Source organism: Aquila chrysaetos, chromosome 1 (assembly GCF_900496995.4).
Source record: "Aquila chrysaetos chrysaetos chromosome 1, bAquChr1.4, whole genome shotgun sequence".
Taxonomy (NCBI): domain Eukaryota; kingdom Metazoa; phylum Chordata; class Aves; order Accipitriformes; family Accipitridae; genus Aquila; species Aquila chrysaetos.
In genome coordinates, this window is record NC_044004.1 from 70,315,713 (window position 1) to 70,328,554 (window position 12,842).

At 37.7% G+C, this 12,842-nt stretch overlaps 1 protein-coding gene across 14 annotated transcripts in view; it reads left to right on the forward strand.

Moving 5' to 3' along the window:
• INPP4B (inositol polyphosphate-4-phosphatase type II B) overlaps positions 1 to 12,842 on the forward strand; it is a 391,067-nt gene that overhangs the window by 289,995 nt on the left and 88,230 nt on the right. For all 14 annotated transcript variants that reach the window (XM_030016394.2, XM_030016386.2, XM_041123453.1 and 11 more), the window contains 5 exons: positions 2,369 to 2,541; positions 3,539 to 3,662; positions 4,717 to 4,834; positions 9,552 to 9,692; positions 12,725 to 12,822. In XM_030016394.2, coding sequence (XP_029872254.1) covers positions 2,369 to 2,541; positions 3,539 to 3,662; positions 4,717 to 4,834; positions 9,552 to 9,692; positions 12,725 to 12,822 — 654 coding nt within the window. The remainder of the gene's footprint in view (positions 1 to 2,368; positions 2,542 to 3,538; positions 3,663 to 4,716; positions 4,835 to 9,551; positions 9,693 to 12,724; positions 12,823 to 12,842) is intronic.

A 12,842-nucleotide genomic window follows, 5' to 3' on the forward strand; every position in this document is an offset into this window, starting at 1 on the left:
TGGCGAGTATGTGACCCCCTCTTCGATGAAAAAGCGTTAAGTAAAGCTCTTTAGCCCTGTCCACAGAACCTGAAATTGTAATAGCAGGGTCGCAAAGTGTGGCTAGTTCTAGAAATTCAGCTCTTTCTCTCTTGCCCTGGCTGTCAGTGTACTTGCAAGATCCTTGGCTGTGTCTGTATCCAGCTTTGCTTTCCCGTGAACGTGGAAGAGAAGTCTATTAGCTGTACCTTCAGGTCTACTTTCAAGTGGCCAGGTATGATCTTTTTCATTATTTGCTCAAGTCAAAAGCAGACAACAAGCTCTGTTCTTATCACACACAGCCCTGTTCGCTGGTTCAGTGTGCATTACATCTTTTGATCTTATTCTGCTGCAGTTGCTTTCCTTGGCATTTACTTATCGATTAATTTAATAAATTACTGTAATTTAAGACTTGAAAGGAGAGTTAAATTGTCTGGTCTGTCTAGTCTGACTGCCAGTATGTCACACCTTGTTGTCTACCTTATTTCTAAATTTGCCTGTGTCTCACAGCAGCCTCCAGCCTTTGGTTGTTCTTGTGCTTTTATTCCCTAGAATAAACATGCCCGTTAGTACTTGTTATTTTCTCCTCATGAAGAAGTTGCTGCTCAGCCTTTTTCATAGGCTTAAGGAGATTAAACTCTAAATCTTGGTAGCTCTCCTCTGCAAGCTCTCCATTTTTTCAGCAGTCTCTTTAAACTGTGTACACCAGACCTTGGCACGCAGTGTGTCAGTACTCTCTTAGTCAATGGCATGTATAAAATCGCTTCTTTTTGCTGGAGCATGAAACTGGGGGATGGCTTATGTTCTGTTTTGTTCACAATGCCTCTAACTTCATAACTGCTGTTTTCCAGGGAATGGTTCTTCTGTCTGTATTACTCACACTTAAATATGTATGACTGTGTTAAAACACACGTTGTCTGAACACAAAGACATTATTTGCAAAGGAACCCAAGTTGTTCTCTGTGACTGCTCTGTCCTTGTTCCTATTTCCTCTTTTCTGTGCCTTATTTTTTTGCTGTTTCTCCTGGCGTTCAAAGTTCTCACCAGTGTACTTGGCTACAGTTTTATTCATTTACATATTTTTCAGGTGCATAGCCAAATTGACTTTGCAACAGGCATCTATGTCTTCCCGTCTAAAGAATGTCTTCAGTACTAATGAGTCTTTCGTTGGCCTGACTCAGAATGTTACCTGAAACAATGTGCAGTTATCTTCCACCTAATTACAATTTAAATGGAACAGATTTTAATTATCACTGATTCTTAATTACACTAATCTACAGAAAATATGAGTCAGTGATGGAGTGTATTAAGTCAGTTACACTCCCTATTTTTATATAGATTCTTCCGGAGTGTTGATTTCTCTTTCATTTTAAACTATAACAATGAAACTGAGATGTAGATTCTGAAGGAGGGTGATTTTTTTTTTTTTCTATTATTATTATTTGCTCAACTTAAAGGGATAGGCAAAACCATATGCAACTACAGTGCAGGTCTGATTTTATTAAATCCTGAAAAATTCAGGAACAGCTTGGGTAATTGGGCAAGTTTGAGTAAGCTGTTCTGATTTTCCTCCATTCCTAGTTATCAGTTTGTTTCATTTGTAATGTATTAAGGAGTCCCATTTTTCAAGCATTTCACTAGCTTGTTTTTTTCTGATATTCCTCCAATATATTTTAACAGAGCAAAACATATTACAAAATAGTTCTAAATCTCTCTGCTCGAAGTAGCTAAAAAAATAATGAGTTCAATATCTCTAAATATTTAAAGAGAACACTATAGAGAAGCTAAAAAGGAATGTGACCTGAAGGTTAGTATTTTTCCAGCCTATACATTAAACAGATAATATCCTTCCAGATATCTATTTGTTCTTCTCTCTTGCCTTCCAGCACCCACTTTTTCTTAAATATAAGATCTTCCCACTTTTTTTTTTTTTTGATGGTACTTCACTTGTTTAGATAGGAATTTGTCAGTACTGGAAAGAACAGGAGATCTTCATCTCCACTGTATTCATCTTGTGCTTAATGAGTTTTCACATGTAATCCTATATGCTCTGTTTATTACACTTTAATGCAAGTTTTACAGAGCAGTTAGGTCTGTTAAAAAGTCATTGTTTCAGGATATAGTTGGATTCAGGCCAAGGATTTAGCCCCAGTCTCGGTGGTAAGCTGGAGTCCTACCTCTAAGCATATTCTCCGGTGGTATTTGCTGTACCACAATGGTTAGGATAGAGCTGCTGGGTCATTTTATTGTGTAGGGTGATCTACACAGCCACTGCAGCCCTCTTCCCATTCTGAAAAGGATTTTCATTGCAAGTTTTCCGTCTTGGAACAGATGATCTGTCTTGTTCTAGGTGACTGGTATGAACAGCTTTACCCCCTGGTGATTACGCTGAAGGACTGCATGGGAGAAGTGGTGACCAGGGCGAAGCAATCAATGGCATTTGTTCTGCTCCAGGAACTTGCCTGTGGTTTGCCACAATGTTTGATGCTGACGCTAAGAAGAGACATCGTCTTCAGTCAAGCAGTAGGTTGTCTTGTGTCACTTATCTCCTACTGTTGCTATAATTAAGCATACTATTCATGCCAATGTTTGGGGTTTTCTTTTTTGTTGGTTTTTTTTTTTTTTCAATTTAGCACAATATTTTCATATATTTTCCATTACATCCCCTTAAATATTTTATAATGTGATAGAGAAATTAAGAGCAAATGGAAACCCATAATAACTGTATCACCGAGTCAGAGAAGTATGTCTGCAATGGACTGGAAAAGGTTACCTAATCTTCCTTTTGCGCAAAGAAGGATCCATAAAGCTATTTTTAGTCTTCCTAGATTATATGCCAGTATCCTCACCTGTAGGTGAAGTTCCCAAGTCTATCCTTTGAATATTCCTTGCTGCTATTCAAGCTAGGTGTTTTTTTCTCCTGGTCACCTTGGAAATGAGGAACAGATTATTTGGTTTCAGTTTGTAGCAGATTTTACGTGTTTGAAGACTATTAGCATGTCTCTTCTCAGACTTGTCTTCTCTTGGTAAATAACTGAAGTTCTTTTGATCTTCTCCTGTAGATCATGTTTTCCAGATAGATTTTTCTCAAAATTATTAGTCTAATTTCTCCCTTAAGTTATATGTTTTTCCTAACATAATTAAGGAGTTAGGGTGCAACTGCCGAGGAGATTCAGTTGCATTAAGAGCCTAACTGCTTTCAAATCCATCATAATTCATAGCCTTATGTGTTTATAGCCTGCCAATGGAGGTTCTGGTCTCACTTATGTCTGTGTAAATAACACACAACCCCACAAAATAAATGAAGCTTATCTAATGTAAAATAAGGGAATACTTCACTGCTTTTTATACCAAAAAATGCCTCAGTAATACATCAATATGAAATTATGTATGTAGTCACTAAACAGAAATATCTATGCTGTTTTCTCAAATATTTAAATATTACTTCTGTTTTAGCCTCATTTTAACTGTGTTATAACAGTACATCTGTTAATTTCACATTTTTTCATTGTCTTTATAGCTTGCTGGATTGGTTTGTGGGTTTGTAATCAAATTGCACACAGGTTTACGTGATCAAGGATTTTTACAACAGCTTCATAGTGTTGGATTGCTTGTGCAATATGAAGGACTCCTTAGTACGTATAGTAAGTATTGTTCTTGGACAAAGTTCCTTATGCATCCAGACCAGAAGTTTACGCAGGAGGCTCTTATTTTAACCTCTGTTCTGCTTCCAGTAATTTGGCTTATTGAATCAACAAATATTACCCTTGGGAGACAGTAGGCTTCCATATAATAGCACAGGTGAAGTCATTGATACTGTGTTGTCAATTCTGCATCAAAAATTACTTGTTTATTTTGTTCTCAATTTCTCTCAGAACACTAGTTGCCAGTTATTCCATGCAGAGTGAACTACATTGTCTTAAATACAGGAGACTCCTTCCTCAGTACAGCAAGTGGAACTTTTGGTTTTAATAAAACTGTCTTTATTTGTATAGGTATTTGGCCTGACACAAAGTAGCAGATTTATAAGGCTAACCCAGACAGCAGATTTAAACAGTTACTGACTCCTATCAGCCTCTGCCCTGGCCACACCACTACAGGTGATGTGAAGATAGCCTGAAAACTGTTTAATTCCTAGCTTGTTACAGATGCCATCATTTGATAGCTATTTAAAAGGACATTTGGAGGGAGAAACTGCTGTACGTTTCAAAATGCTATGAACTAGATGTATTGGAATCCTTTCCCAAATTAGAGATTTTGACCAAAGTAGAGGGATTTAGCATTTGTGCAGCTCTTTAATGCACAGGCAATTGCAGATCCTCACTTGGAGATTGCTGTCAGGCTCCCTTTTGCAAGATACTCGTTATTCCCAAAACCTTTGTCCTCCATCAGCAGGACAGACTTTAAAAACACTCTCAGAATAGACAAAAATGGCTTTTCTAAGGTTATTCTATGCACATAGAGAGCAGGATGATTTTCAGAGGTGCTTAATACTCATAGTTATCATTTAGGCCACAGAGAATTGTCAGCAGTTCTAAAAATCAGTCTGGTTTTATGTAGGTTACTTTAATGTGGATTTAGGGCTGTGATTTTTAGATGCACAGACTGGAAAATATAATCCCTATATTGCTTTACTCTAACCTATTCAGTGACTGGTCTGTCTACTCTGTTAATAACTTCTGTAATCTTTCCATATAGGTGAAGAAGCGGGGATGCTAGAAGACATGGCTGTGGGAATTTCAGATTTGCAGAAAGTAATGTTCAAAGTCATTGAAGCCAAATCAGAAGATTTTTTGCCTATTATAACTGGAAGGCGGTAAGAACTTTGTTTCCTGGAGCCCATGGCATGTAGTTTTAATCTGTAGCACATGAAAACCCAGATGATGGTTTTCTTGTTGATGAATTCTATTATGTGGAAAGTGCAGTAGTTTTAATTTTCACGAGGTGAATGTAGATGTAATGACATAGTAGGGATTTGTAAAGCTAGTACCAATGTGGGCTCTGGGTTACTTTCCTGATGAAAAGCTGAAAGTTCCAATTATTAATACAAATTAATCAAAACAGTGTCTCGGTTTGCAGAGCTTCTGTTGCATTTTTCGTATATAGATACTGAATCAAAGAGAAGTGACAAGGTCAATATTCTAACTGAAGAAACCTTGGGTTTGAGTTGTCCAGAACTTGTATTTCAGTGTGACAAATGAAATTACATTTCTAAGAGTTAAGCCTTGATTGTCTTAAGATGGAAACTGAAAAACTCAGATGCCAAAACTTAGTTGTCACTTTTGAAAAATGAAGCCTGTCTTAGTTGCTGAAGATCACACAGGACATACGCAACCCTGGAAATCCTTGCATAAAGCCACTAAGATATTATGCATCTCACATAAGCACTGCTGAATAACAGGACATAAGCTGAAATACTTCGTTAATTGTGGCTATAAGAGGGTTAACAAGATTGTTGTACAGGAGGAATGGGTTTTTCATCACCATTATTATTCTAGTCTGAAGCTCCAAATGTTTTTACTTTTGCAGAAATCACTTCGTTAATAGTATCATTATTCTTAAGATGAATGTAAATTAAATTCAGCGAAAAGCAGCAACTTTTAGAAAAGATATGTTTCCTCTGAAGGGGGCTTTCACCACTGATTTACTTAATTATTCTGGATGATTCTCTCTCATCCTATGGGCCTTCCGAGAAAGGATTGAAATAAATAGAAGGAAGGCCAGAGTATGATAGGCAACATATCAGGAATAATTAAGAATAATTATGGTATGTAGATAAAACAGAAGAAATACATCCTTTGAAAATCACAGCAGGCAAAAATCTTGAAAAATCCAGCAGCTACATTTACTGGCTTGCTGCCATTACTGCGGTACACTGAACTGTCACGCTAGGAGGTCCTCAGTTTGAAAGAGACTCAAGCTTTAAGCTGCCTCAGGCATTCTGGATTGATGGAGTAGTCAGTCTTTAGAAAGAAGAGTTACTGCCTGTGATTGCTGTACTGTACGTACTGGCAGGTAGTCACTGGATGGAATCTGTATCAGACAAAAAAAAAAAAAAAAAAAAATCTTTAAGGCTTATGTGGAGGAGCCCCATGCCTGTTAGAGCTGTGATGAGACAGCTCCTATCAGATGGCATTGGAAGTCAACCATAAAAAGAAAAGACAGTAGAAAACCTAGTTATTTCCTAATTAATGTTTAAAACCCCGACAATTTTTAGATCATTTTGGTTGTAATATGGTGTGGCTCGATAAAATGAGACTAAAAGACTGTAGAAATGCAAGACAGAAAATTAAGCTACAAATTCTTGTCTTGCAGAGTCAGAGTATTCACTCGTAATTGTTTTTCTAGGAAAGTGCTTAAGACTGAGATTCTATGTAGACAAACAAATCCTTCCAAAGAGCGTGGCATTGACTAGCAGTGTGCTAACCTGCTGAGGTGGGTGGCTGACCCCGACCATCCAGGTGAAGTGAAGTTCTGTTCAGGCACTCAGGTTCTTTTATTATAGGCAAAAGTAGTTAGCATTTCCTTTTATAAAATTCTGTGATAGAATGTATTTGATTGTGCACATGAATTTTGAGGCATCACAGGGTTTGATGTCATGTTTTCAACGAAGCCCACGATTGGACTAGCGCTTACAGCCACATTGAAGTGATCTAAAAAGTTGTCACTTAGCTGAAGGAAGATCTCGGTAAAGTATCTCCCGGCTGAGATGCAGTGACTGACCATGTGTGTATTTTCTTTTCTGTTACAAAGCAAAGGTGCATGTAAATGACTTGGTTTGTGTTTATTGCAATGAACTAAGCGTGTGCGATTTCAACCAACTGCAAGTAGCTGCAGGGTCTGTGGCCCGCAGCTGCATGCGGGTAATTTTCAGAAGCCTTCTAACAGGACTGCAAGTGTTTGTCTGTCTTCATATGTGATGATAACAAATATTAGAGAATAAGGCGAATAAAGTCAAAGAAAAGGATAATCTTAAGCAGTCCTGTTTAAATGAAATCATACACATTTAAATACTTAATACCTAAATTTACACAATTCGTTCTGAAAGAGATGGTGATTTATTATTTACTCTCTGAAACATGCTGGATTTCTCCACCCTGTTTCCCTGAGAGATTGTTAAATGTTTAAAATTATGTACTGAATTTTCCTTCTCGCTGGAAAATGTGGTAGCCACCTTATCCATCTCGTGCCAAAATCACCTGGTGTCTCTGCACTGACTGTAGCCGTAAAAGAGAGACACCACATGGTGATAAAATTTACTGCTGTATTACTGTTTCTTGTATAAGTAGAAGCATAGGACCTGTAAGATTTTTGGAAAATTAATGTCAAAAAAGTCCTCCATATTCAGTACTTCGAATTCTTTTTCCTGTCTTCCCCACCCCCCCCCCCCCCCCCCCCACCTGACCAGTACCATTCCTGGACTTTCCAGACAGCTCTCTGTCACAGCTTGATAGCTTCTCCTTACATGATCGGAAGCGGGTTATTTTCATTGTGCAATTACTTACAGATTTTTAAAAGTTATCAATAATTATCTCTGAGACTTCAAAAAATGTTTTGAAAAAGAAAAAAAAAATGGACAATGGGAAGTTCTCAAATGGTACTGATGTTAATTTGTCATGCCTAAAGGTCAGCATTTCTCAATGTCCTTTCACACACTAAAGGATTTGTAGTGATTTTTGGGGGTGTGAAATGTAGCAATGCAGTCATTTGGTGGCATTTTGGTTCAGTAGCGTACGCTCTTTGAATTAGACTAAACCAACATTTTTTCTCAACCTCATGAAAGCACTTCATCACAGAAAAATATTCTGGTAGCACTTGATATCAGCTAGGAGTGCTCACATGCAGGCTGAGAATGAATGCTGCTACGCAAAGATCATTTGTACGGAGTTCTTTACTGTCGTCCTTGCTAACTCCCCATTTCCTTCACGTGGGTTACTTCATTAAAGAAAACACAAACCAAACAGACTTATCTGGGGAATAGACCTATTTCTTCCCCACTCCCCCCCCGCCTTTTTTTTTTCCCCTCTGAGACCTGTATCCTCCATTCAAAACTGATAACCCCCCTCAGTAGGGAGCATCTGGCATTTGCTCAAAGATCACACACTAGTTCTAGCCTGTACCAAAGCATACGCTGTTGTCCTAGCTGAATGTAGTTACATTTCAGTCACAAGTCTGCACTGGATCCATTTTATTTTGTTCTCAGATACATGGGCAGGATAGAGGTTCAAACGCAACCACTAGCTCTTCTAAGCTGAAGCTGTTTATCCAAACGCCTGCTCTGAGATAGTGCCACTCATCCCTCCAGCTTGCCAAGGGTGTCAGAGCTACTGCAGAAACTACCCTTTTTCTTCAAGGTTTTCTGCCTTTTCTCCCCCAAATTCTACACATGGGTAATCCAGACTGTATTTCAATTCTTTAGCAAGCACATGATTGATTACAATATGAGTTGGAGGGACTTCATGATAGATTATTTTAAAAGGTTTTTAATCCTTATTAAAGGATTATTTTTAAAGGTTTTAAGTTTTCCATCTTAAGTTTACATGCAAAAGTTGTGTGACTTCCTAGGCCTGGTTTCTGTAGGTAGGGTATAGATCCTCCTTCCCTCCTGTTGCTGTAATACTCTTCCTTCTTGGTGGGATACCAAATGTGCAGGAGAGAAAATTTCAATCTTCATTATCAGTTGGCCCTCTTTGAATGATTAAAATGCCAAATCCTGGAGACAAATGGATTTGCTTCTAGTCTGTTCTTTTATTAGACTGATTGCTCTAATAATGGAAAGAAAGCTAATAAGAACTAAGTTAACAGCATGCCGTTGTTTCTATTGTGGGGTCAGGCATCAACCCTCAAAGACAGGTGAAATTCAACTTGAGGGTGTCACATGATCAGAATTTGGACCGGCAGCAAAAGTAACATGTTTTCTCATAAAGTCAGACCAAGCACAAACAAAACACCAGAACTGCTATATATCATATCCCTTCTCCTAAAATAGGATTCATGTTTGTGTAATGAGCCTTCAATTATTATCTTCACAGAGGCAATTTTGTTATTGGTGATGCTTTCTATTCCCAGAGAGAAAATCCAGCCGCTGAAGAAAATGGGAATTTTGCTTTGGGTTTTTGGTGAAAGGTTTTTGCTCATATTACATTTAGAGTGGATACAGGATCAAGTTGTGACTTCTGAAAGGAAGTTATTTTTGTAACTCAGCAAGATGCATTTTAAGAGTTGAGGTGTTCTCAGTGATATTTTGGTAGCAGAAGACTTTTTACTGCTTTCATCTTTAGTCCTATTTTCACTTCAGTAAAAAAGCCAGTATCAAGAGTGTATAATTATATATACCTGCCTTTTTCCATGTAGCTTGGTTACGTTCTTAAAACAAGCAAGCTGAATCGTCATATTTTATTGTTCAATACAATTAAGGGGAAAGGGGGCGAACTGATTTATAAGTCTACATGTTCTCTATAATTTAGGAAGGTTATAATTTCAAGCAAACCAATCAATATTCCTATCCTTATTCTTCTTTTTATTTTTCCTAGTGAACATTACATTATAGAGGTCCAGCTTCCGGCAAAGATGTTTGAGTTGCTGCCACAAGAGATTAAAGAAGGAAAGCTACTTCGCATGTATCCAGTACTCTTTAATGTTGGAATCAATGAACAGCAAACACTTGCAGAGAGGTAAGAAAAAAATCGTGTTTCATTTTCTGTCCAACTATGCCGTGCTCATGCAGGATATCTCTCAGGACTAAAAATAAATCTTTTTTGTTATTTGCTCTTGGACCACCTCACATTTGACTCAGTGTGTATTTTTAAAAGTATTAAAGGAAATAAGAGCAAGCTATGAAGTAATGCAAAATAATGAAAAAGTCCAAGTGAAGATATGACCATATGCAGGACTATTTCACACAGTCAACACCAAATTTCCTTTGGATACAGATATAAAATGGATTTCTATTTTACGGATGTAGAAGTTTGTTCATATACAGTACTTTGGCCTTCTCAAACATGAGTTTGAAAATTTGAAATTCTTATTATCTTAAAGGAGGGGTTGAAGATGCTGGACAAGTCATAAGCTAGAAAGAGATCGTTTTTCTCAGCTTTTAGGGCTTTTTTCCAGGGTTGAGGAGTGGTAGTTAATAATAGGGAATGCGTTAGTAATATGTTTGTAGAAACAGGAAGGCTGATGTTAAAGTTCTGATGTGTTAATATTACTCTTCTGAAAAGATTGCTGGAAACTAATTAAGTAGTACAATAATAGTCAAGGTTTCACCAACCTCTTAATTTTCTCTTCCAAGAGAAGGGTATCTGTCAGTCATGTTAAAATACCAAGTTTGTGCAATGCTAAAACTGCAAGGTAGACATCAACACTGAGACAACTACTTTTTTTTTTTTTTTTTTTTTTTAAACTGGTTTTCTTAACAGAGCATCCAAGAGACATAATACATATCTTTAGATTGCATTCACTACAAACTCAAAACCAAAAGCACAAGCATGACTGGGGAAATAGAGGGAGACAGTGAAAACCCATTAACCTGTACAACAGGCGAGAAGTTAAGCACAACAGAATTTCGTGTCCTGTTCTTTGTAGACAGCAGAGTAAAAGCAGTCTTTTAAGGAAGACTTCTAAGGAATGCCATCAGGTAGCTTTGTGGATGTTTATGGGAGACTTCTCCGAGTTATGAGTGGTGATGTGTGAGAAAATTTAGGTAGAAAATTGAAGTGGGAGACATAGGCTGAATCAGAAGGCAGTAAAAACTGACATTTTACTGATGAAGGAGTTGAGTAGTTGGTTAGAGAACTTGAAACAGTATTGAAAATGAAAATAGCTTATTCTTGATGCCATAAAGAAGGGAAAAGTGATGCTATGAGAGGAGTGACATGGCCAAAGTGATAACACACAAACCCAACAAAATCAGTCATGACAATTGTGACTAGGACACATCATGTTTTTCCAAAATCAGAGAAAAGGAATATGCAGTAACCAAGAAGCAAGTTTGTGAGAGCTTAAATGGGTGGGGCAGGCAGGAAGGACTGTATGTTACAAATGTCCTGAAGAAATATTTGACAAGATTTAGAAACAGCCTGGATATATGGGGACTTGATAGATATCTATCTATATATCTATCTATATATCTTAATATCTATATCTATCAAGCAAATCAAGTTGGATTATTCCATGCAGAAACAGCTTTTCTGCATGCACTTATAGGTGTAAACATCAGACATAATTCAAAATATTGCTTAACTCCTAAAGCTGCACATTTGTCTTTGAGATTGGAAACACTGCACGTGCTTTTTGGTAAATAATATTTCTTTTGTGGGGAAATGAACATGAGAATAGAAATAAAGTTTTGTGATAAATTTCTAGAAAATGTTACTTTGTTAGATGCAAACATCTCTTCTTTCAATGAAGCCCAGTTGAGAATATATCTGATTTAAAAGAAATATTCCCATGTGACAGTGCAGCAGTGGCTACTGAGGAAGTAGCCAAGTCTTCTTGCTCTTTGGCTTATTTAAATATTTGATTCCCTTCTGCATGATGTAGCAGTACATTTGGTATCATCTGATTTATGTCCCCTTTTCTTTACCTGAATTTCTCACTCACCTGTCCATGCCTCTCTTTCTGTACTCCTCCTTTTCTTTTTCTGTCTTCATTTTCTTCATTTCAAGGCTATTCTAAAGATGAGTTGCAAAAACTTGGCCCTAACTGCCTAAGGGACTTTCCCATCTTTACGTTCATATCTCATAGCAGAGGTACCCGGTGTTTTTTGAGGGTTGGGGGGGGTGGTTTTGTTTTTTTTAGCCTGTGTGAAACTTGCCTGTTGTAGAAATTTTGGTCTCAGAGAGAAAGATATTTGCCTATATAGCTATAGTCAGTTTGTGGGTAAGTGTAATGGCATCCTGATGTTGTCTGGGTTCTCTGTGAGGTGCAGGATAATGAGGATTTGGGTGATGTGTTCCCAGTAGACTTGACTGCTGCAAGAGACCCCAGCACATGCTCCTGAGCCAGCTGCAGCACTGTAGAGCGACTGCTGAGGTCTGTGTGCTGCAGCAAGCTTAGAGGCAGGTGACTGAAGCCAGCTAGCCTGTGGGTCATAACTCTGTGAAGCTTAATGGTGAAATCACTGCTCAACAGCAGAGAAATGGTTCTCTCATTAGTTTCAGATACAAGAAACCAAGATAACTAACAGCTCAGGAGCAGCGTAGGGCAGAAAGGGCCCAGAGAAGTAATCAATTTGACTATTTATAGCAACTGTTCTCAGATCAGAGCAGAAATTAGTTCTTCAGAAGGTTTTCCACCTGACACTTACATCTTTTCCGTCTTGTGTGGCTTCAGTATTGTCCAGCTCTGGTAGAAATTAATACAGCTAAGCAACAGCAGCAGTAAGAGATGTAGGAGTCGGTGTTCTCTGCCTGTGGTGCCGTTTGAAATTCCCACAAAGAGCCCTTGCATTTATTCAGGATTTGTGAAGGCAAAAAGAATATGTGCTTTATTGAATGTTTGTCTGTAAATGGATTACTTTGTCCTTAAGTTTTTGGAAGAATTATCCATGAGTGATGACCTCATTCCCAAATATTAGTTCCAAAGCACATGAGAGATTAGCAACTGTACATTTGACAAAATCTAGTACATTCAACACTAGCAATCATTCTGAAGGATAATTTAGCTTTGGCCATTTTTTTCATCATTTTATTGTGCTTTTTTATAGGTTTGGAGATACCACTTTGCAGGAAAACATTAACCAGGAAAACTTAGAACTCCTAAAAGAATATTACAAGCTATTTACAGAAAAAATGCCTCCTGATTGTGAGTACAAAACAATGCAA